Here is a 24,282-nt window from a genome sequence, read left to right as displayed (position 1 = left end):
TGCATTTAGCGGGAGTAGTTTTTGCACAGCGCTTTTAAATGTGAAACAGAAGCAAATGTATGTGTGAGTCGGAGCCCACCAAAAACATCCAGAGCCCTCCCTGTGACTTTGGATTACCCTTGTAAGTAGGTGGCCCTTGTAAAACATATCTAAGAACCCCAAAATATCCTTCTTCAGGTGAAAGACTATGGAAAGGCATTGAGGTGCTGGAGTGTGTCAACGAAGCTGGTGAGGGGTCTGGAGAACAAGTCTTAGGAGGAGTGTCTAAGGGAGCTGGGGTTGTTTAGCCTGGAGAAAAGGAGGCTGAAGGGAGACCTTATCTATCTCTACAACTACCTGAAAGGAGGGTGTAGCGAGATGGGGGTCAATCTCTTCTCCCAAGTAACAAGTGATAGGACAAGAGGAAATGGCCTCAAGTTGCGCCAGGGGAGGTTCAGATTGGATATTAGGAAAAATTTCTACACCAAAAAGGTTATCAAGCATTGGAACAGGCTGCCCAGGGAGGTGGTGGAATCATCATCCCTGGAGGTGTTTAAAAGACGGGTAGATGTACTGCTTAGCGATATGGTTTAGTGATGGTTTTTGTCAGTATTAGGTCAATGGTTGGACTTGATGATCTGAAAGATTCCTTCCAACCTAGGCAATTCTATGATTCTATCAAAAGCCAGCAGTTCCCAGGGACGTGATTGCACGTGGATGGTTTGTGCACTGGCCCCTGTTGTTTGTATGGCAGGTGTACCTGGGAATAAGGAGAGGAGGAAGAGGAAGAAAATGAAGAAAGAGACTTGAGAGAGCTGTGCAGCTGCCAGAGTGACAACCCAACGGGGCAGATGTGCCCATGAGCTGCAAGGATTCTGCTTTCTGCCATGCCGCGCTGAGCCCAAAGTCAAGAGAGGCTCTAGGAGACCTCCCAGCGAGAGGAAGAGGAGGAGAGGAGCAGCGAGAGAGCCAGAGAGCATGAGTGTGTGAGAGAAGGGAGAGAATGAGCACGCTGTGCACAGGAGGGGGCGGTGAAACAGAGCTGCTGTTCATTACAAACTGCTGCCCTTGATTAAAAGCTGTTGAATGGGTTTTGACTGAGTTGCATCGAGTCCTTTCAGTTTTTCAGTGTCACGTTGTTTGTCAACTCGCAATGTTATACTCCAGTGTAGAAGCAGTCGGGACCTACCTGACCGTGATTGTACTTTGGTTCCATGAAGGGTCCACCAGCTGGTCTCTGGCAGCGGTGCTCCTTGACAGGCTACTCATGTCCAGAAGGAAGCACTGTTGGGAGACAAAGGGAGAATAACGTGGATTGTTCTTCAGCCTCCTAAATCTTTTAAATCGTTCTTGGCTGCTACAGTCAGACTTTTGCATCATACCTTGACATAGTTATTCTTCTCACCTCACATCAGGCTAGCTTGCTCCACCAGGGAAAATTTCTAGAGGAGATCTTAAACTCATTTGGAAAGACGGTCTAAACCTTTTTTTTTTCTCCTCAGATTTCATGGTTGGCTAAAGTTTAAAGTCTGTATGTCCAAAGCATGCTGCATTTGTACTTATAGTAGACTGAAGTAACTTTTTGAAATCACTTTTCTTACTCTGATGTTTGGAAGTTTTTATCATTTTGTTACTTAAATATTGTGAATGAAATTTTTTAAAATGTCATTTTAGTATTTATTAAAGAGCGTGTATTTCTTGTTGTCAGAGGGTTTATGGTATGGAGGAGGGAATGCGTTACAATTGAATACTGTGGTTTATAAATAGCGCTGAGCTGACACCACTAAAAGCTGAAGGCCTTTATCCCTGGAGGAGCTGCAGCTCTGGTGGTAGCTGTGAGGGCTTCTTAGATGGTCCTGAGACTGTGCCTCCACCTGACCCATCCTAGAAGGGCTGCCTCGAAGGACGAGATAATGACTGCCAAATCTCCATTCGCGTTTGACTTTGTGCCTCTGGAGATTGCATGGGATATTAATGCATGTTAAACATATGCACGTTCGTAGGCATTGGGTTGATGCTGAGACACAATTTCAGATCAGATACTGATTAACCAGGGATGTTAATGGCTTTACACCACTACAGCAGCACTTCTGTTTGCATCACGGAGCCAGATGTGCTCTGCGCTTCTGCTGTTGCAGCCACCCAGTCCCTGATGGTGGCTTGTCTGAGCGTTGCCTGCAGCTCAGCATTTTTACCTGAGAGCCTTCGTCTGTGGCTTCACAGCTGTCAGTGCAGCTGTATCCTTCAGAGAAGCACTTAATTGCAGCAACATATTTGTGTTTGGAGTTTGGCTACTATACGTTAAAGGGCAGTTCTCTCGCGCTGTGGGTTTTGGGGGTAGCCAGCTGTACAGCGTGCCCTGAAATTTAGCACAGCAGGATTGTTTCAGACAGGGGAGGGGTAATCTTTAACTGATGCCGCTTCGCAGCCCACTGTCTAGAATCTGCACATCTCGGTGTTTGTGTCTCAGTGTAAGGGAAATACAGGCAGTTTATGAATCGACTGAATAGACCAAAGGGATTTTATCTGGAAACTAACTGGTTTGGAGCAGATGCCTAACAAGAAAATGCGTGGCCTCACTGGAGAAACGAGTACAGCAAGTTCAAGGATTTAGAAGATGTGTTAATGAGTATGTGGGTAATGAGTAAAGTTTTGCTATCTCTGAAGCCAGTGGAAAACATTCATTGACCTCATTGGGGCCAGGACGTTGCCCAAGGTCTTTGTTTAGCATTGAAGATAACCTCTGTGATCAAAAAAAAAAAAAAAAAAAAAAAAAAAAGGACAGAGAGAAGCTCACAAGATTGGTAGACTCCAGATTTCTGCTTTTTTCTCTATATCTGCTTGCAAACTTTTTGATGTCTGTGTAATTATGTTTTATTTCAACACATTACAGTATTTCAAATTATCATTGTTTTTATAATAAAAAATAAAAACTTTTGCCCCAAAGCCCAACATTCATGAGCAGTTTTATTTAATTAGTTTGTACGCGTGTGAGGAAGAGGACGTGGTTTTGGCTAAACTAATTTCACTTTCAAGCTTTTTTCAGTGAACTGTAAATGTTTTTTAAGAGATTTCCTTCATCTGAACCTTTTTCTGTTTAGGAAATCCTCATGACATTCTTCTGCTGCTGGAATAAAAGAACAATCAAGACCTGTAACACTGACAAGTTGACTGCAGTGCTGATGACAAGCAGCAGCAAACTATATTACCCAGTTTTTCTGTCAAATTCATCAGTACAACTCTTACTGACATCAGCGGTATCAGGAGAGCTGTATTTTTCTACTGGCTCCACTGTTTCACAGACGGGAAGTCATCACTGTAATACAGATGGGCTCGGGAATTTATAGCAGCACCTTATTTAATACCACATGCTAAAGGAGGCAAAGAAAATACACTCCTGCATATAAATACTGTTGATCGTAGGCCTTCCTAAATAACTGCAAAGCTCTCCTCAAGGCAAGTTTAGTGGCAATGTACCATTTGTGTGACTCTGCTGTATTGGTACCGTGCTGCGAGTAGTTAGGACAGGTATAGATTCAGAGAATAGTTTAGGTTGGAAGAGACCTTAAAGATCATCAAGTTCCAACCCCCCCTGCAATGGGCAGGGACAACTCCCACCGGATCAGGTTGCTCAAAGCCCCATCCGGCCTGGCCTTGAACCCCTCCAGGGATGGGGCATCCACAACTTCTGTGGGCAACCTGTTCCAGTGTCTCACCACCCTCATAGTGAAAAATTTCTTCCTGATATCTAACCTAAATCTCTCCTCTTCCAGTTTGAAGCTGTTACCCCTCGTCCTATCACTACATGCCCTTGTAAAAAGTCCCTGTCCAGCTTTCTTGTAGGCCCCCTTTAGGTACCAAAAGGACACTATAAGGTCCCCCCAGAGCTTTCTCTTCTCCAGGCTAAATAACCCCAACTCTCAGCCTGTCCCTATAGGAGAGGTGCTCCAGCCCTCCAGCCCTCTCTCATTTTCACAGCCCTCCTCTGGACCTGCTCCAACAGGTCTATGGCCTTATGCTGGGGGCTCCAGAGCTGGATGCAGTACTCCAGGTGGGGTCCCACCAGAGCAGAGCAGAGGGGGAGAATCACCTCCCTCACCTGCTGGGTGTTGGGTACCATTTGGTTGATATGGCTGTGGTAGTGCTAGGACCCCCCCAGTGCTGCTGCTGCTGCACGGGCTGCCCGGGATGGGAAAGTGTGCTGAGGGTCTGGTTCCTCACTGAACGGACCGAGTTTAAATAAGAAACAACCAAATCAAAACACAAAGCACTCAGCAGCTGCTCTTAACTTCCATTCTTTCACTTCCTAGTCCTCAGAGGCTGAAAAACCATCGCCCAGCTTCACAAATGGTCTTTGCAGATGGGCAGCACCTTTGAAAAGCAGACCTTTGAGCCCCTTATGAAATTCCCCTTCCTTTCATCACTGCATGTTCAGCCTGCTCCCTGCTTTCCACGCTTTTAAGACGTCTCCCCTTCTCTTCTGTGAGAATGAACTGCTCTGTGCAAATCATCATCCTGCTGTCCTGCTTCTGGCACTGGGAACGTTAAACAAATGTGCTTGATGTGCTCCTTCTCCTAGCCTCTGATCTTTGCCAGCTGGAGAGTAGCGTTAAGTCCTCAGACAGGAGATTCAACATCAGTCCAACAGGCTGTAGCATTGCTTGTGCTATAGCTGAGTGTCTTTATTCTTTGTATAATCCCTTAGAAGGGTAAATCTGGAGTAGCCTCTCTTTGGTCATTCATGAACCCAGCATAGTCTAATTGCCAGCTCATGGGCCAGATCCAGCTGGCTCCTCCTGCCTTCTCCTTAAGCGATTTATTAGTTGCTTGAGTGACACACGTCTCGGGAACAGCCAAAAGCCCTCCCTGTGCCCACAGATGGTCCAGCGGCTGGAAATCAAGCCTCTGGTGCAGCCGTGGTGTGGGAGGTGGGATGAAGTGTGGCTGGGAAAACATCTATGATCTGGTTAGGAGCAAGCAATTAACTGTTACAGCAGCAGCTGCAAATGATGAAATACACCGCTTTAAGTTTCAACTTTCTCTTAAACTCGGTCTGCTCTATTTTTGTAATGACGCCCTTTCTTGTGGGAAGCCTTTTGAAGGTGGAAGATTGGCTATATCCCTAATAATAGGGCCACATCCCTAAGGGATGGGTCCCTGAGTATCTCAGGCATTAAGCTGTGGTTGATGCTGTAATTGATGAACTCCTGACCCGTAAAGCTGTGTTTCCTCCCAGGCAGACTGCAGGATGCAGATGCAGAGGCTGAAGCTTTGCTTCACACTCAAACCGTGGTGTAACGCTGTCAGGGTTAAGTGGGGCAACTGCAGAGAGGAATGTGGCCTGCTGTTCCATAATTATCTGTAACTGATCATTCTAATCGTCTATAATTATCGAGGTCCCACCCAATCTGTGGCACAGCTGACAGACCTGCATGAGCCCAGTATCAGGTAGACATGTTGATTGCTTGGCAGAAAGTAATTACTATGCTAACAACACGGTCCTGCTCCATAACACTGGAACTGCTCCGAGGGTAGCTGGCTCCTTGTGAGGAGAGAGGGGTTTGCAGTCACGGGCTAGGAAGATCAGGTGCAGGAAATCTTGTCCTTCTTCTGTGATCATGCTGAACCAGGCCCAGGGGTCTTTTCAAGGCAAATTGAACTTTCTGGTACATGCCATCCCTGACATTCAGCTCTGCAGATGTTCCCGTCTGCGAGGGAAGCGTCCTCCCGTACTGAAAGGATGAAAGTAATTACTGAAAAAAAAAACCCAAAAGTGATTACTGGAAGTAATGCATTGGTCTCGGAAACAAACTCCTTGTGACACCTCAGGAAAAAGCCCCTGCAACAGTAACTGACCCTTGTACCATTCCATCAAGAGACTAGTAGAAACTTGGTAAACTGGGGTTTACGTCAAACTTTGAGTTCTGTATCCATATTTTCCTTTGGTGGTGGTTCTGAGTGCGTTAAGTTAGAGATACGATAAATGACTTAATCAAGCACTTTTGGCAGCACCAGCTGGAACCTTTGCTGACGTCCCAAGCTGCAAACCCATTCAAAAAGCCAAAGTGCAAAGAAATGGCAAATTACCAGGAGGCAACTCTTCCTGCTTCCCGGAGCAGGTAACATCCAGGTCCTCGGGCTCCTCCCATTCACCCTGCCAAGATTCACGGAGCGGCAAGCTCAGGCTGAGGGCTGGGAGGGGGAGTCTGCCAGTAAGTACAGGACATTTCCCATTTCCAGCACTCACTTTTGGTCATGTGAAAGCACTGAGATGCCTGAACTTGCCACGTTAGACGGAGGAAAATGCTGTCCATTATTAGACATTTTTATAGCTTTATTTTTAAGGCTGATATAAATGAACCACGGCTCTTTCAGTTTAGCAGATTTCGACTCTGTAAATGAATATCGGAGTTTTTATTCAGTGCTCGATATTCAGAAAACCTGAGCGTACAGCGAGCAACCCAGAAACAGTCTTGTGCTAATGTAAGTTTTACGTCATGCTGTCATATTTTAGCTGCTTTTCAAACCCTGGCTTTCTGATCCATCTGTTACGAATTAAAAGGTTTGGAACTGAGTTAAATTGACCCTTGCTGGTAAAAGATAATTCATATTGTTAACAGCAATCAGCTAGAACAAAAAGTACAGAAGCTTGGAATGTTACATTAGGAATCCTTAAGTGATGTTGATTAATTCAATAAACAAAAGTAAAATCCAATAACCACAAAACTCATCGCGATACATTTTTATTACTTTCTTATCTCTTTTCCAAGAAACCACTGACTCTCTGGATTAGCTTGTTTTCTTCTAGCAGAATCCATCTTGGAGAAAAAGGCTGGTAAAATTTGTTAATGCTGACTTCAGGATATCTAGGATTTCACTGTGACTGTGAGTCACCAACAGGAAAGTTTCCCTCCTGACTAATTTATTTTAGCTTTTTTCCCCCCTCATTGATATGTTAATGCTTCGCTTTTACTCCAGCATATTCTTATCTTTTTTAAGGAGGCAAAAAGCCAGTCCATGCTCTCAGCCCAGATATTTTTCACATCTTCTGCGCCAGTTCTATTGATTTTTCTAAATTCTGTTGAGGGGATCTGGCATTACATACTGCTGTATCTATGTAAAGACATCCATTTCTCTGGGATGTTGTAAAACCTTGCTTTTTTATTTAAAAATTGTTTTCAATGTGGAAAATAACCAAGTCTGAGAAGCAAAGCCACCTTTCCTCTTTTTTTTTTTTTTTTTTTTTATCATGTAGAGTAGCAGATGCACATAGAGTAAAGCTATAGAGTAAAATTATAGAAGTAGCTTGTTGCTGCCCTCATAGTCAAGAGCTTTCCGTTGGGGATGGATGAGCTCCAACGTGTCCTGTGCTGTACCTTTTATTCCCTTGGCAAAGAGGCCACTGGACAGAAGACTTGGTTGACGTTCCTATGGCTTTCACTAGCTGTTGTGGTGTCGGTCAAATCAGTTCATCTGACCGTGCCGCAGTTTCCCCAAGCCTAAAAGGACAATATTTTCATTACAAAGTGATATGAACTCTGCCCATGGAGGTTACGTACGATTATCAGCTCATGGTGTTCCTCACATGTCCTCACACACACACACAGAGCGAATGCTGAAGCAGAACAGCACCTCATCTTTCACAAGCACCCTGGCAATAGTTCAGTGCGTGCTGAGGAGAAGTCATGACTAAGCCTAAGTCTAAACCAACATCTTTTAGCCAAGGATAGACTGAAGAATGGCACAAAAGGGAGAGACAGTGGAATTACAAAAATCAGCATAAAACAGCCCTAGTGCTCTATTGTTTTGACATCTTGCAGGTGTTGAACTTAATTTTTTGAAGAAGCTGAAGGAGAATGCAACCTGGCCTCTCAATTGCACAATCCTAGCTGTTCTGCTGTCACATGCGTTTTCAAATTATTTTCAAATATGATTATTCAAAACTAATAATGTGGGTTTGGTAAAACCTTGCCATGCCCGCTCAAGACAGGATTTTGAAAGACCTAGCTAATTTGGCTAACGAGGAACACTGTGGCATCAAAACTCCTTCCCTCCCTACCTGCTGAGAGGGAAGGAGTTAAGCGTCCTGCTGGTAAAGGAATTTGCAGCTGCTTCTGGCTTACAGATAAGTGTAGGGCTTTCTGCTCTTACTGTTGTGACAGGGGAAGATTTGTTCCCGCAATGTCAAGGTCTTTTTGCAATTTGGGAAGAAAAGTTTATCGTCACTTCTCTCTGAGATTTTGCTCTGGTTGTCATGACTGTAAGCTGAGCCCTTCAGAATTTTTCATCTGTTTAGCCTCAAATCTTCTCTGAACCAGCAAAAAGGAGAGAATTAAGGCTTAGAGGGAAGGAAGTGTCTTGCCTGAGGTCATCGGGGCTGTGTGTGGTATGGAAGAACCGGAATCTTTCACAGAGGGTAGGACTAAAATCATTAACCTCTTCTCTCTTCCCTCAAGTACAGGAAACAATGCAATCATTCTCAAAATACTCTTTTAAAATCTTTTTTTTTTTTTTTTTTCTGAAGGGAAGAGAAAGTGGAGACGGATTTTTATGCCCACTCAGTAGTTCCACATCAGTCTATCCTGCTGTGGAAAGCTGCTTTGTGATGTTAAATGACATTCACATTATTCTTCCCAGTGTCTTTTATTGTCTGCAGGGTATAACAAGCAGTGAAGCTCAAGGGAATCGCATCAATTTTTATTCTGAGCCTGGCTGACAAAGATATGAACACTTAATTAAGATTTCTTTCATCCCATGAAAATAGCCTTGAAGATCTGAGCCTGACATGAGGGCTGCCAGTGATACTAGTGAAGGCAAAGTGTCCGACTGCAAGATCTTGGTTGGAACACTGACCTCACAAACTGTTTGAACTGAGAATGGAATCTAGGTGTTTCTGAGTGGATGTCCTAACTCCAGCAAGAGACTCCTGCTTTCTCTTCTGACTCACTCTAGTCCTGTGAACTCCTCTTTCCCATGGTGACAGACCAAGAGGAGGGAGAGCCTCTCTCAACTCCGCAGGAACAATGCAGTCAATTCAGGCGTCCACGCTGCAGAAACAGTTGGCTCAGGCTTCCCAACGCACCATCTGTGAGAAAACTGATTTTTTAAATGAATGATTACAACAAAATGCACATTCCTTTTTTTATTTATTTACATGCATGCATATTGATTAAAATTAGTCCGGTTTTGCCACATTAAATCAGAGTGTTGATAATTAAGCATCTGTGCACAGGGCTGAGAACATTAGGAGCACTAAAGAAACAAACAATAGTTTATAATAGGATCATTAGAGCAGTCTTAGCAGCACTTACAACATGTTTATTCAAAAATGAAATATGCCCTAAGGAAGAAAAACACCAATTATGGAACACAGGGGATTTAAAATAAAAAGGTCAGTTTTAAAGCCTTTAAGTAAATAATTTCAAACAGCTCCGCAACAGCTCATGTATAAAAATAGATTAAGTAGCTAAAACAATAAAATGTGTTAATTGTCGGATCTGGAATATATCAAAAGGACGAGTACAGTCACCTTCATTACCTTCTCATTGTTCAGAGTGAAAAAACCTCAGTATTAATACTGACACATGACATACATCTTGGTGTATGTATGCACAGCAAATGTTTATGGTTTTATGAGTGTCTCAAGTTGGTTGTACAGGGCCAAGAAGGAAACTCTTGCAGCTGCACCAGGGTTACAATAAACTGTGTGTGTATCTGTATCAACAGCTCAGGTCTGCAGAAACCACCGGCTGCCCTTGGGTCAGAGGAAGTTTATTGCTCCATTCGGGAACAGATCTGGTGTTCAAGTGGCGGAGCAACCTCTTACCACACATGCATTTATACACATTATTTCTAATTAACACACGTATCTGGCAGCACCTGCAATTTTCAGCGGGCCTTAGGAGTATTATTAGCATTATCCACTCACAAACAGGGACTTTTGGCTAACAAAAAAGTAAAGCACCTCTTTGGACTAAAACTCGCCTCTTCTCTTTACCCTCTTATCACATATCCTCTTATCACGTAACACACCATATTAAAAATTTAACCTAATGAACTAATGCAAAAGAATAGCAAGAGTTCATGCAAATTAAACCCTCTACAGCACTGGCTGAATTTCAGCAAAAGCCATGGGATGTCGGTAGTATCTCAAAACAGGCCACTTCAGACTCTGCTAAGGAGACACCCAATCCAGCTTTTTCTTGGAAAAACAACACCGTTTTCTCCGTAGGGTTTTGGCTGCCCTGCTCGTAAGCCGAGCACCAGCTCGTTGGCCTGGCCAACCTCCACCCACTCCGCCTGTGGGGAGCTCGGTGAGCCGTGCCCCAGGGGAGCCTGGCCAGGGGTCTGCCGCCGCCGGATCGAGCATACGGAGGGGCACCAGCTCTGAAGGGGCTGCGGCGTAAGGAAGGGGTTCGCCGCCAACATGGCGGGCCCGGAGGGCACCGGGCCTCGCCTCAGGTGAGACCCGCCCCCGCCGCCGCAGGTGAAGGACCGGGGTGTCGTGATTGGTCCCTGGCGCCGCCAATCGCCTGTTGCCGCGGCAACGCGTACGCCCTCCCGCAGGCACACCCCCTCCCGCGCCCCCGCTGTCGGCGGCTGATTGGCCGGAGCGGCGGTGACGCGCGGGCGGGGGTTTCAGGGCCCTCAGCTGGAGGGGAACTAGCTGGTAGAGGGCGGGCGGCGGGCCTGCAGGCGGGAGGTTGGTGTTGCCGGAGCTGCTGCTGCCGCTGCCGCCACCACAACCACCACCATGACGTTCAAGCGGAGCCGGGATCGCTTCTACAGCACCCGCTGTTGCGGCTGCTTCCATGTGCGGACCGGCACCATTATCCTGGGCACCTGGTACATGGTGAGAGACCGGCGCGGGGGGCGGCCGGCGCCGCTGAGGGGGCGGTGATTTCTTGTGTGGGGGGTGTGAATGGGGGGGGAAGTGGGGTGGGAGGGTGTGTGCAGCGCGCATGCGCGGAAGGTTCGGCCGTTGCCCGAGCGGAGACCGGGGGGGTGGTGTGTATCGCGGCGCGGGCAGTGCGCATGCGCCGCCGGTGGGCCCGGGACGGGGTGGTGGTGGGGGGGTGATGGTCTGTGGCTGCTCCCTTCCTTAAATTGGAGGAGTGGGCACTCTCACGTGTTTCAAACAGTACTGAACGGGTGTCCTTGGAGATGCTGGCTCTTGGGGGGGGGGACTGGAATTCGGGGTACGTTTGTTGAGGACGGTGAGGCAAGGCGTAGTTCCCCTGAATAGCGTGAAGGTGGGGGGTCTTCAAAAAGAGCACGGCTTCTGCTTGTTGAAGAGCTCGATAGGAAGGGAAGTTCCTGGTTATTCGGCGCTTCTCGATGTAGTGGTTGGGGAGCTATAGAAACGGGTTTGGTTTCCAAAACGCCTCTTGTTTTCTGACTGGCGGGTGCTTTTTCTCTGAGGGGGGGTTTAGTGGTGAAGCTGAAATATTAAGATAGTTTTGAAGTAAAGTAGAAATGTGGAAACATAACCAGCAAGATAAGCCCTGGACTCTTAACTTCCCTTAGTTCCTTTAAAGGGGAACTAAGTTCTGCTTTACTTAAGTAATTTCCTCATCTTTCCTTCCCTTTACCCTTGTGGGCAGTAAAAATGTGAGGATAGTTTAAAAATGTTACATCATAGCTTTTCTGTTCTCCTGAAGCTGTGACCAAAGCCTGTGTTCTTCACCCTTCCCAAGACCGTTCAAATAGAGAATGCAAAAATTTTCATGCCTTGATGTGAAGCAGCCATGCGGAGAAACTGCTTTTACAGGCATTGGAGTTAAGTTTGGAGTGTTTATGGTTTATCTTCAGCAAGTACAGGGAGATCTTAATTTTTTTTCATCTCAGTCCTTTCATTGACAAAAAAACCCCAAAAACCTACAGGCAAACAATAAAATGGCAGGAGAGAGGAATGGACGAAAAAGCAGGGTGAGGGGGTGGGAAGCGTAACAAAACTCTAGGAAAGGGATATTTGGAAATTGAAAGAATGATGTCTTAGTGTTGATTAAGTTCTACTATTAGTTCATGTAAAATAGAAAAGTAAGGTCCATTGCAGTATTGAACATCAGACTTCTGGAAACATGCAGAACTTCCAGAAGTTTTACCCCATACTAATGGAAGGAGATGAAAATATGCTTCTGGTACCTCAAGTAAAAACATAAATTGTTAACATTGAGGAGGTGCTTATCTTTGTTACGGGACAAACACACCTTACTGCCTTCTAGAAACCCAGGAACTTGGCAGGGGCGGTCGGCAGGGACGTGCTTTCCCTGGCCACAGACTCAGTAGCTCTTACAGCTTCTACCTCTCTTGCTGTGCTTCCGTTTCATCTTGTTGCCTGGATGCAGCGCCTTCCTGTCTGAATCTGTGCAAATACCTGTAGTGCTTATGGCTGGTGAAAAGTATACCGGTCGTTGATGGGGCCGATGGCTTTGGAGGTGGTGTCTGAAGCAAAGTGTTCCTTGGGTCTCGTGTAACTGCTACAGATACAGGTGGCTGCAGGCTGCTAGAGGGAAGAATAGAGATGAGTTCAGGGTAGTAGGGTGCGTACAAAGTACTTCTTCGCTATGTTTTTCTATAAACTGTATCAAACACTTTGTTAAATTATGCATTGAAATTTTTTACCTAGTTCTTCTCAGCTGTCAGCTGGGAAAAGGTGATAACTCTTTTAAGTCTGACAACTGCTAGCTGTCTGAGCTGAAATAAGGTCTTACCATGAACTCTTAGGTGGTCTTCCCTAATGCTTTAAATCAGAATTCAACTATGTTTCTTATCTTTTGGAGGCAAAGTACAATTTGGACAGTGGAAAATTAGACTTATCTTTCTGCTAACAAACTAAAAAAAAAAAAAGGAATAAATGGCCTAGGGTATATCAGGTTGTTTAGATGTGTTAATTAATGCACCATCACTAACTTCAGTCTTTCAGATACTAGCTTGTGATGTATTTCTAAACCAATTTAGTAATCTGTGCTTTTAAGTTACAGTGGGACAAATAGTAATAACTTAAGTGTGGGTGTTTTTTTGGTTGGTTTGTTTAGTTTTGTGGTTGTGCTTTTTTCTTTTTTTTTTTTTTTGCGTGGGAGATGGATTTTTGGTGGGGGAGAAGGCTTAGTTCAACAATAACTTTGTGTTACTGAAAATCTTGGTCAGCCTGTATTTACTGGATCACTGTGTTCTCGTGCTGTGCAGCCCTGAAGGAATTTGATACCGAACAGAAAATGGAGTCTCGTAGCAATTTACTCCAGATGTTTTAGTAAGATAAGAGTTTGGGGTCTTTAATGCATGTGCGTTATTCTTATGTAACCACTTCTTTAGGCATTTTCCTATTCCTTGCTTATTTGTATACTCTTAAATCTTGCATCTAATTAACTTATCTCTTCGCTAGAACAGTTGTATCCCTGTCCTTGTTGTGTACTTCTATGAGCCTGGAGAGGACAAGGATGTTATCTTCTAAAATGTCTGCTGTGCTCAAACGGCATCTTTTAAGCACATATCAGTCCATCTGGGGCTGCTCTTTCTGATAAGCAGATAAAACTGTATTTGCAAAAAGATGAGTTAAGAACATTTCTAGCGGACTCGTTCTTGAGTTCCAGAACTAATACAGTTTGGCTTACTCTGCAACACCCACTACTGTTCTGTGTAGGAAGGAAAAAGAAACCTCCTATTCCTAGCTCCATAACTGCAAACGAGGGGGCTTTGAAGTTTGTTTCTTCCTGTAAACTTTCATCTTAGGCACAGCGCTTTCCAGAAACTGGAAGCGTTGAACACTGCCCTGGCGAAAATCGGATCAGAGTTCAATAAACAGCCTAAAAGCAAGAGCATTGTTTTGGAGGGAGTGGCTGTTTTCCTTCTGGCAGCAAACTTCAGCGATGGAGTTGGAATGATGCAATTGCTACTGGTTAACAGGAGGGTCAGGATGATCTCTGGAGTCGTCTGTTTGCCGAACAAGACTTCCTGAAACGAAGGAATGTAACTGGTCTCTATCTAATCTTGACAGAGAAGCTAGAAGCTCTGAAATACCCTATTTAAAATTATTATTTTTCGGGTTTTGTTATTTCAGTATAATAAAAAACCAAAGCAAAAACCCCATCTTGGTTTGTTTCTTCAGGAATGCATTTAAGGAAAAATACTGGAAAAGTTAGAGGAAGATAAGAAAGTGTAGTAGTGCAAGGCAGCTTCCCTCTTCTTTCCCACTCATAAAAGGAAGTAAGCAAATTATAAGTAGGAATTCTAATTTACGTCCGAGACTTTGAGTCACTCAGTGCTTGGGGAAACCTAGACTTCATGTTCAGGCCCCCAGAGAGATGAAGCAATTACATGATGAGGCATTAAATGTATACCATGGAGATAAAACTCACTAATTAAAAAGCTAATGCTTGTTATAGTCTCACAGTCTTTTGAGTTCTGACCATACGGGGAGCTAATATTTCTGCTGACTTTCTACTTGAATACAAGCTATTGGATTTTAAAATTTGATATAAGCCATACTGAGCTTCCATTAAGCTCAGGTTTCCCAATTTTAAGAGTAAAATACACTTCTCAAACTATACAAAACTAAACTAAGTTTTTAATGTTAATGGAACCATCTTTTGAATAAAAATTTGAACAGGCATTTTGTAATTGTTTAATATTATTTTTTGACTTCCTAACAAAAAGGATGGGAACTGCTGGGATTTCTGAGGTGTTACCTGAGAACGGTGCACCATCCACTGAGTGCTGCCTTGTCAGCCTTGGTGGGTTTTTTGGGGGGTGGTGGATTTAATCTTCAGATTACACTGAGATTTACCTTTGCTATGGTTTTTCTGACTCCTCATTCACGTAGGCCATTTGTGAACATATACTTCATTTACCATGAGTATATTCTGTTAAGCTCTGACAATGCCTTGCTGCCTGTTCTTTCCCTGCCAGTCACGTTGACTATCAACTTGAAACAACCCTTGTGGCCTTGCTGCTATCAGGCTTCTGTGAAAGAAGGGTGGTAGTAGTGAGAGTACAGGCTCTGGCTTGGTGCTTGGAGGGACTCCTCATTTGGAATCATCGGTAACGCATAATTGCACATGATGAATTTCTCAGTGCTGTGATACAAATAGCAGTAATGGGGTACTGGAAGCCCCGGGGTGTTAATTGGCAGAGTTTTGGGTTTGTTTTTGTATTTTGCTTTGTTTTTTAAAGTTGGTATTTTTATTTTATCTTGCTGACCCTAATAGTTTGGATTTTCAATGTCTCTTTAATTTCCTATTTTCCTTGCATAGCTTTTCAGATTGAGAAAGCTTTGATACTTTGAACTGCACTCAGTAACTAGTGGAATTACTAAGGACTTTTGTATGCTAAATTAGGACCATGGAAAGTATGAACATAAAGTGACAGATGTAGGATCACAGTCTTGCAATTCCAGGCCATTCAAATTCCTCAGTATTCTATACTAATTCAAGTGCTGCTTGCTCTTTATCTTGAGGCAGATTAAATTCAGTGTTGAAGTAACACTGTCTTTCGTCCTGAACTTTATCACTATTTAAGTTAAAATGGTGATTGTGTATAAACAATAAATGATTTAGCTTTAATTGAATATGTCTCTTTGTGTTTTATGAGGTAGAAATCAATGTTTCAATTGCCAGAGATCTGAACCTTGACAGCGGTTTTATCAAACAAGTATAGAGCAGGAAGTTATTTTCCAAAGTGTAGGTTGATACGTCGGGTACACTCCCGGAGAGGAGGAAATAGGCTTGAAAATACATTGAAAGCAGAAAGCCAGAGGAGAGGAGGACAGGAGTGGTGAGAGAATATAGTATTCTATACGTTTGAACGATGGTGAAGCAAAATAGAAGACTTAAGACAAGTGGCAGATGAGCAACTTGACAGTTCGCCCTGTGAGAAGCTTCTGCAAGGAGAAAAATATGCTCATTTCAAGGCTGAAAATATTGGTGGCTAAACTTAGTTCTTTACTCTCAGCTGTGCTAGTTACTATATTTTATGTTCCAAGGCATAAAATGGGGGATGCAAGTGGCTGAAAGTAGCTGGAATTTGTAATAAGTTTGTATAATAGGGGATGACATGATAACATTTCTACAAAACAATCAGCTTTGATTTCACTAAAGGGTTCTTTTTAGTAGAAAGTGTAAGCAAGCTTATCACCAAGACACCTCTAAACCCTAGGGAAAAAACAAAAGAACCCAACAAAGCCCCTTAAAAAAAGAAGGCTTGTAGGAACTGTGAATCTTAAAAGCTAAAACTCCTTTTAAATGTTTGAAAGTTGGTTTTTTTTTTTTTGTTCCCTTACTGAAAATGCCAGTAACGGTGTGTAGACTTGCCACTATTCTATCATTGGCTCATGGAACCAGGCCAGTAAATGAAGAAATACCTGGCAAACCCTCTCGAGTTGTGAGAAGCTGCAAAGCAGTTTGTTTTTTTTTTCTTTTGAGGCTAATTGTAAAAGATCCTGCCGGTGGTGGTGACCGTGCTGAATACTGATTGGAAAACGACTGCAGCTTGAAAATACCATCACGGCTTTTCTTTTTTTTGTTACGCAGCCTGTCTCTCCAGATATTAGCAAAAGGAACTATGCCCCTGCAAATCTTGAGTAGGTTATAAATGCTGTGAAGGCAATTTTGCAGAGGCTTAAACTACTTTTGACTCTTTGAGCTCTTGCTGAAAGCATTTCTGCTATGTACCAAAATGGGGAAACAGAAGTAGCCTTAAGTGGCAGTGTAAGGAGAAGGACTGGTAAGCACACAGTCAGTGCTGAATGCTTAGAAATTTGGGGGTTCGGTCTTTGTGTGAGATTTCTTTAGCTTTATCTGTGTCTGTGTAACCTTTCCGATAAGGACTGATGAGACTTTAAGAAATGATCTAGGAAGGGGAGGGAGCCGGTTCTCCCCTGCTTGTGTTAAATCTGTAACGTGGGAGAAGCCAAGCAGTAAACTACATGTGAGGATTAGAGCTCCAGTGGAAGTTTCCCTCATCCTCAGTATTTACCGTGTGATGCTCGTGCATTCCCTTGCATTGCTTGCCTCCCAGCACTGTTTGAAAGAGTCGGGTGCAGTACCTTATTTGTGCATCAAATTAATTCTGCCTTTCAGTTTGTTGTAGAAAGCAGAAACTCTTTCCAAATGTTCCTCACTGTGTCTGTTGTTGTACCTTTTCCTTCCTGGCCTCTTTTAACTGTTTGCAGTCTTCCAGCTCATGAATCTGTGCATTCATCATGTAGCAGTTTAATTATGTTATTTGAATCCTTACAAACCCTATCCATCCTCTTAATTTGCAAAGTTATTTAGTTCTTATTTGTTAAAACTAGTGAGTGTCTGGTGTTCTCCTGGGTTTTTTTGGTAGTGGTTTAACTAAATCAACTTGAAATTTAATCATATAATGTAAGTTGGGTCTTTTTTTTTTTTTTTTTTTTCTTTTTTCCTACCACATACAGGCAAAGCAAAGTTTTTATCTAGCTGAAATATTAGTGTGTCCTTAGAAAGATCATAGCTGTTGCAGTATAAATAACCTTTAGGTAACTGTGATCTTTCTCAGGTGGTGAACTTGCTGATGGGCATCTTGTTGACAGTAGAAGTGACTCATCGAAATATAGTGTTAACTGTTGATATCCAATATGAAGTCATCGGAAATTACTATGCTTCTGAGAGAATGGCTGGTAGGTATATAACTCTGCTCTTTGATTAGAAAATAAACCGTGCGGTATCACGGTGTATTCGCCTTACACTACTGTGCAATATATGCATATAGCTTTTAAATATGGTTATCTTGTTTTCTGAATTTCTCTTTAATTATTCTGGTATTGAGGTCTTCTACAAGTAGAATAAAAAAAACTTATATGGAATATTACTTTTTATTTCATACAACTCCTAAGCATCTTAAACAATAAGATTTTGAAAGATTTTTTGGCTTTCTAATGCTTTGATTGTTGAAGTATGCATGGAACAGCCCTAATTTCCTTTCTCCGTAAACATTTACTGTCTTTGCTGTGTCAGTAAAACAAAAAGCAGAAAACTATTTTTGAAGATTTTTTTTTTTTTTTAAATTTTTGGTGGTCTTCATCGATATAAGCAAAAAGCTTACAGCTATTGTGGAGGAGTTTACTAAGGGGAAAACCATGGCATTTTTCTAAGAACAGTGCAAGAATTGGGATGATAAGTACTTGAGTGAAACCAAAGTATTTATCTTTGAAATTTTGACACGCGGAAGAAGCAGAAGAGAAAGAAAGCATCATGAGCAGAATGAAACCTACTTCCGCTCTGTTGTTACAGATGAAGTGTGTGATGTGTACAAGTGTAATCAGTGTCAAACTTTTGTCTGTAATGACAAAGTTTCTTGACTGTAGCATGACATGTAAACTTGTACACCTGCTTTGGTCTTCTTGTTTTCGAATGTGCAGAAATATGTTGGAGTGTGGCACTTCTAATGCGTCTTGTCTAAGTGGGTTGCATTACGCTAAAATTTAGGGAGGGTCAGATCCAGTCTGGAGCGAAGATAAATAGTACAGCACAAATCTGGATTTTGAGAGTTCTGTTTCATGATCTCTGTATTAGTTATTCATGGCTTGAGTTGAGGATCTGTCAGTTCTGACCTGTGACTGTAACTCCCGCTTGTTAGTAATGAAATGAGAGTGGGAGCAAGGACCAAATATTTCATATAGCCAAAATATTAAGTAAAATTACAGCAGATAGCTGTAAAATGTCATGTTTTGTGGCAAACATTAGTGTACTTGGGAGCCTTAAGCTTACACAACGGAGAGATACTTCTGAAGGTTCTTTCTCCACTTTTTAGTGTAAGATGGCTCTCTCATGCTTTTGACTCGGAGATTCTTGTTTCCATGTTGGAACATGGGCTGGAGGGTTTTGTGTGCATGAAGAGATACTGCAGTTTTGATTGCACGTGTGGAAATTGTAACAAATCTTCAGAAGAAAACCACTCTTGTTAGTTATTGCTGAGCACTTAGGGCTCTCTGATCAACACAGTGCATTTCAGACATGGGAAGGCCTCACTCTTGATGCCATCTGTGTATGTAGATATTATTATCTTGTTCTGAATCGGGTAAGTGCCTCCACAGTGTATCTTGTCAAATCAGTTGCCGATGAGAAAGTTACGATTCTCAGAACATCAGCATCCGTTTCAAGAATGGGAACCACAACAGTTTGGCTTCAGTATTGCTAAAAACATTAGCTTATCGCTTCTATAGACTCTTAAACTGGTTTCTTTCTCTGTGTTTAAAAATGTAAACTCTGCTTGCTGTAGGAGGAGTATAATCTAACTCAGGGAAAGCAGCTGTGCTGCTGTCATCAGTAACTGTGATGCACAAGGAGAATCTTTTATCATTCAGTTCCCACGAGTGTCCTGGATTCTGCTACCATTTGGCTTCTGTTCAACTGCCTTTTCTTGTAAATAAGGGGATACCTTCCACCCAGTGATTCCCTGTTTTCCGTAGCGTTACCAAAGGAGCAGTGCTGCTCCCACTGCCTATGACCGAATTGCATCATCAAACCATTTTAAAGTGTAAAGGTTGATGCTGTGCTACCTCCACTTAAAATTCTTTCCAGTTATAAAGTTAATCACCCACATACTTTTAGCACTGACATATACTGCAAATCAGCATCATTATGTTGCATTACTATCAAACTATGTCAGGCTTCTAACTGGTATGTCTGAGCTCTATTGAGGCCTTTTGATTAAGGCAGAGGGATTTTTCCAAACGCCTGCTGATTTTCTTGAACCAAATCTTTTTCCATTAGGAGAGGTCTGAGTTACTTGATTCTGCTGCTGCACAGATGAAACAGTTTAGCGAGGACAGATCACAGTAATGGATAGAGGTTGTGTACCCGTCAGCTGCAGTGTGACAACTTCATAATGACTGATGCTTATTGTTTTTCTTTTAATGCAGAAAATGCCTGCGTTCTATTTGCTATCTCCCTCCTCATGTTCACAATCAGTGCAATGATGGTGTACGGTGCAATCGCTGTAAGTATATTTATAGTACATGGTTTTAAACTTGCTACTTGTTTTTTTTTTTTCTTTTTTTTTTTAAACGAAATACCTTACAGGCTGCTGCTCTTCTTTTTTTTTTTTTTTTTCCTAGCACCGTGTTGGCTGGCTGATCCCATTTTTCTGTTACCAACTCTTTGACTTTGTGCTCAGTTGTCTGGTTGCCATCAGTTCTCTAACCTACTTACCCAGAATCAAGGATTACCTGGATCAGTTGGTAAGTGTTTGTTCAGCTCAAGTTGATATTTTACATTCGAAATTAAACTTTGGTTTAATTGGGTAAATGACTGAGCTACGGTTACCTTCCTGTGCGTACGAAAGAGGAATTCGGGCTGCAGCAGCCATAGGGGATGACTGCTGGGGTGGTTGTGAGAATGAGAGTTTATCAGAGGTGGAAGGGCCAAAAGTGTCATGTCTCCCGAAAAGGAAAGCCAGGGAGAGTAAAGAAAGGATTGAGATGGGAGTTGTTGGTTTTAAACTGTCTCTGCTCCATTTGCATTTGGAACAAAGATGTTCCTCACCCTTTAAGGGACGTGGTTCTGTGGCAGGTTTGCTGCTGCAGGTGAAAAATGTGTTGATCTTTATTTGGTAGGGGAGAGGAAAAAGCATGTAGGAAAGGATTTATATGATGTAGGGTCCTACAGCATTATGGGATGGAATCTGAGATTCTGAGGGTTCCTTTTTTTGTTCTTTATGGCTTTTCTCATTTTGCAACAATACCTTCTAAGGAACCTGTAAATGGAGTTGTCATTAACACTGCCTGTTTTTAACTATGAGAAGACTCAATGGATAGAACACGCTGCCAGTTAACAGGGATCACAGGCTCTTTCTGGCTGGTGTTTAGATCTGTTCAAGTAGATGTTAAAAAAAGTCCTTTTATGACAGAGATAAACAGAAAAAAAAACTGGATTGGTGTTGGGAGACTGTGGTCAGGGAAAGAGAAGAGTCAGAAATTTGCAGAAGCTCTTTGACTCTTCTGAAGTTTGGGAACAACTTTTTTCCTTTCTGCTCTGCACGTGTATGTTACTGGCTGGACTGACAGGAGGTAATTAATACTAAGTCATTAAAGAGCTATCAAGTAGAGGATCATAAGTACAAATGCTGTGTTGCTAGTGTTAAAAAGGGAATGTAATGGGTACCTGTATTACCATGCAACTGAAGAAGTGAGTAGGGACACAGAGTACAGGGCTTCTGTATCGGTAGCCCTCTTGTGTAGTGACCTGCTCTTGCAGGACAGAGGCAGGATAAATGCTGTGCTTTGTGGGAGGCTAAAGAAGAAACTAGAGAGAAATGGAACTTTTTGCTGTTTCCGGGGAAATAGTTTAAGTGAGAGTTTGTTTTATTTGGTGTGAAGTTTGGATGTCCTTCTGTCATATTTGTGACTGTGCAGTGATCATGCTTATCTCCTCCCTTTCTCTCCCTTCCCTGTTTTTATTAACCAGCCGGATTTCCCTTACAAAGATGATCTCCTTGCCTTGGACTCCAGCTGTCTCCTGTTTATTGTTCTGGTGTTCTTTGCTTTATTTATCATTTTAAAGGTAAGTTAAAGCTTAAGCACATGTCTGCTTCATGAGTTACTATAATTAAGATGCTATCAATCTGAGTTAATTCTCAGTGCTGAGTTTAGAACTCAGCTGACTTCTTAATGCCGAGTTAAGAACTTCTTTGAGCAGAATTGTTAGGATGTTCAATTCCGGTATGATTTAAGTCTTCTATTTTCTGTACTGGTGTCTTCAACTAACTTGTTTGTATGCAGTGGGATGTGTTTATGCAGCTCTGCCTTTCCCGAGTAGGAATGCACAAAGCTTTCAAATACCGTCTTTTTGCATATGTGGAGATCAACTTAATATTTGTTATTAAACAATGTTGAGTTGCTGCATACAAATCTTCTAAACAAAACGTTTAAAATCTCTCGCTGTGCCTAACAAACCAAGGTGCGTGTTTTGGAGGGAAGATGGTGGAAGGAGGAAATGCAAAGGTTAATTCAGAGCTGCATCTTTGTTCCTACTGAAGGGTGATATTACCAGTTATTTTCCTTTTGAAGATCTAAACTCAGAGGCATTCATTTGAATAACAAACACTTGTGCAGACAAAGCGTATTAGAGGAATGAGTTGATAACGTACATTGGCCATGACGATATCCCTTTATTGCGTTCAGATTGAATTTAAGAAAAAAAAAAAAATGAAGTAATGAAAAAGTATTTTACTCGTTTTCTATGCTTTCTCCAAGAGGAATGTCTGTGGGGAGTAGAAGTCTAATACAACAGATGATGTTTTTGTATTGATTGGGAAATTTGGTACTTTGTGTATGACCACATGCTAACTCGCCAGTGAAAAATTGAGAGAGATTAATGTTACACAGGTTAATAATAATAAAAAAAAAAAATCTAATCCTCGTCAGAGCATGAAAGTACGACTTTCTACAGCAATTAATGTTGACTTAGAGACCAGGCTACTTCGCTGTTTCCTCCTTGCCGCCCCAGTTGGGTGTTGGTGCCCTCTCCTTCACACTGGTAGTTGGACAAGTAGCAGTGCTAACTCAGGGATGAGTGGAATTGTGCCGTTGGCTGCTCTTCCTCCTCCTCCTCTTCCTCCTGGCAAGCCTGGACTGAGATCCACAGAAGCATATTAATTTAATTAACACTGCTGAGGCAGATAGATTAGTTGAATGGATCGGTGAATTCTTTTGCTAAAACCTGTGTGGTTCATCCTCTCTGAGTCACTCTGGTGGCAAAGCTAAATGGGGAACAAGATAGGTATGTGGCTAAATCTGTCAGATAGCAACCATTCCTCAGATATGTATCCACTAAGTTGATTTATGCTCCGTTTTTGTCACAGGAATTCAATCCAGTATCTAATTTCTGAATCAGCTAATGCATATGAGATCTTTAAAAAGAGCAATCTCTCTTCTTTCAGGCATACCTAATTAACTGTGTATGGAACTGCTATAAATACATCACCAACAGAAATTTGCCAGAGATAGCTGTGTACCCTGCTTTTGAAGCTCCTCCACAGGTAAAACTTCTTTTTGAGGTGAAAGGAACCAGTGTTGTTTAATTTTGAAGTAGAAGACCACCGTATTCGTATCTGTTTACAAGCCTTGTCCAGCTTTCTAAACAAAGACTGGACAGATTGGGGTTATTTCTAAGTTACGTTCTTACAGTGCGTAAAATAGGAGAGAAAAGCCTTTGAATGTTTTTCTTGTAGTAGAGGAAAGCTTTCTGGTTGCACCACTCAAAACCTTCCTTGCCGCTTTGCAAAACCAAGAGAGAGTGGGGTGAAGTGAGTGCCCTGGGGTTAGGTTCAGCACAGCAGTAAACTGCTGTCACACCTTCTTTCGCTTCCTCACCAGCTGACCAGAAACAGCACTGAGTCCTTAAAAATGTTTGTCTGCAACAGAGGATTAGGCTGCTGATGGGGCATGTATGGTTTTGTGCTGGTTTTTTTTTTTTGGTGTTTTTCTTTCTATTTAAAACTTCTAAATTAATCTCTTCAAAATGTCTTTTTTTTTAGTATGTTCTGCCCACCTATGAAATGGCAGTGAAGATGCCTGAGAAGGAACCTCCACCTCCCTACATACCTGCCTGAAGCAATTTTCATGTTAATAAACATCTGTACCAGCTTCCTGGGGGTTTTGTCTTTTAATCTTGCAAAACTGCTTAAGTAATAGAAATATTCAGGGCTTTAGGAGCAAACTGTTCTGTTTAAAATATGTTTGATATAAACTTACTAAGCAAAACACATCTGGGAGTGATTTTGTTTGCTTTAATTTTTGTTCTCCTTAATGCTCTTAAACATTTTACTGCCTTGGGGCCTTATACTGCAAGAACTTATGCGTGTGACTAACTTGTGGCTTTTAATAATACCAACTGAGCCAATCTATGGTTGAAGTTAGCTACAATTATAAGCGTCTGCAGGATCGTGCCCTTAATTTATATTAATTTTTTTGTAAAGTAGTTCATAAAGACAATCTGATCGTGCAGCAAAATGACAGTTTGCCTTTATCCATTTTTTGGAGAGGGAGGGGGTTTGAATGTGGTATATACGTGACTTTTTTTACGTTGCACTTTCCTCATATGTTATCTTACCTTTATTGTGGTTTTGGTTTTTTTTTTTTTTTTTTTGGTTATCCTATGTCTTGAAACGTAATATTTTTCAGGCAGAAGTGAAGGTGGCACAGGAGTTGTATTACAGCGTGCTGCGAATGCAAGAAAAACAAATAGAAATGTGGAAGATGGTTGCATGCTTCTAATCTTATACGTATTTTCCTCTTTGTGATAAATGATACTTAAATAAATCTTTTACGAAACGTTTACCACT

The 24,282-nt window shown here is 42.3% G+C and overlaps 2 protein-coding genes across 4 annotated transcripts in view; both read left to right on the top strand.

Moving 5' to 3' along the window:
- Window positions 1-2,929, top strand: part of LOC141468539 (uncharacterized) — a 30,935-nt gene extending 28,006 nt beyond the window's left edge. Inside the window, exon 11 of the mRNA XM_074153643.1 lies at window positions 734-2,929. Coding sequence (XP_074009744.1) covers window positions 734-789 — 56 coding nt within the window. The 3' untranslated portion in view covers window positions 790-2,929. The remainder of the gene's footprint in view (window positions 1-733) is intronic.
- A 7,670-nt stretch (window positions 2,930-10,599) lies between these two features.
- On the top strand, window positions 10,600-24,282 carry LAPTM4A (lysosomal protein transmembrane 4 alpha). Of its 3 annotated transcripts, none has more exons than XM_074153298.1 (7): window positions 10,600-10,831; window positions 17,497-17,617; window positions 19,862-19,938; window positions 20,057-20,179; window positions 21,405-21,500; window positions 22,879-22,977; window positions 23,476-24,282. In XM_074153298.1, exons 1-7 carry the CDS (start codon window positions 10,733-10,735, stop codon window positions 23,548-23,550), a joined length of 690 nt encoding a protein of 229 aa, XP_074009399.1. In that variant the 5' UTR covers window positions 10,600-10,732; the 3' UTR covers window positions 23,551-24,282. The 3 variants fall into 3 exon arrangements, with proteins under 3 accessions (XP_074009399.1, XP_074009400.1, XP_074009401.1); XM_074153299.1 differs by having other exon boundaries at window positions 10,657-10,824; XM_074153300.1 differs by lacking the exon at window positions 10,600-10,831 and adding an exon at window positions 10,915-10,986.

The sequence above is a fragment of the Numenius arquata genome, chromosome 9 (genome assembly GCF_964106895.1).
Source record: "Numenius arquata chromosome 9, bNumArq3.hap1.1, whole genome shotgun sequence".
Lineage (NCBI taxonomy): Eukaryota > Metazoa > Chordata > Aves > Charadriiformes > Scolopacidae > Numenius > Numenius arquata.
This window is presented reverse-complemented; position numbering and strand designations above follow the sequence as displayed.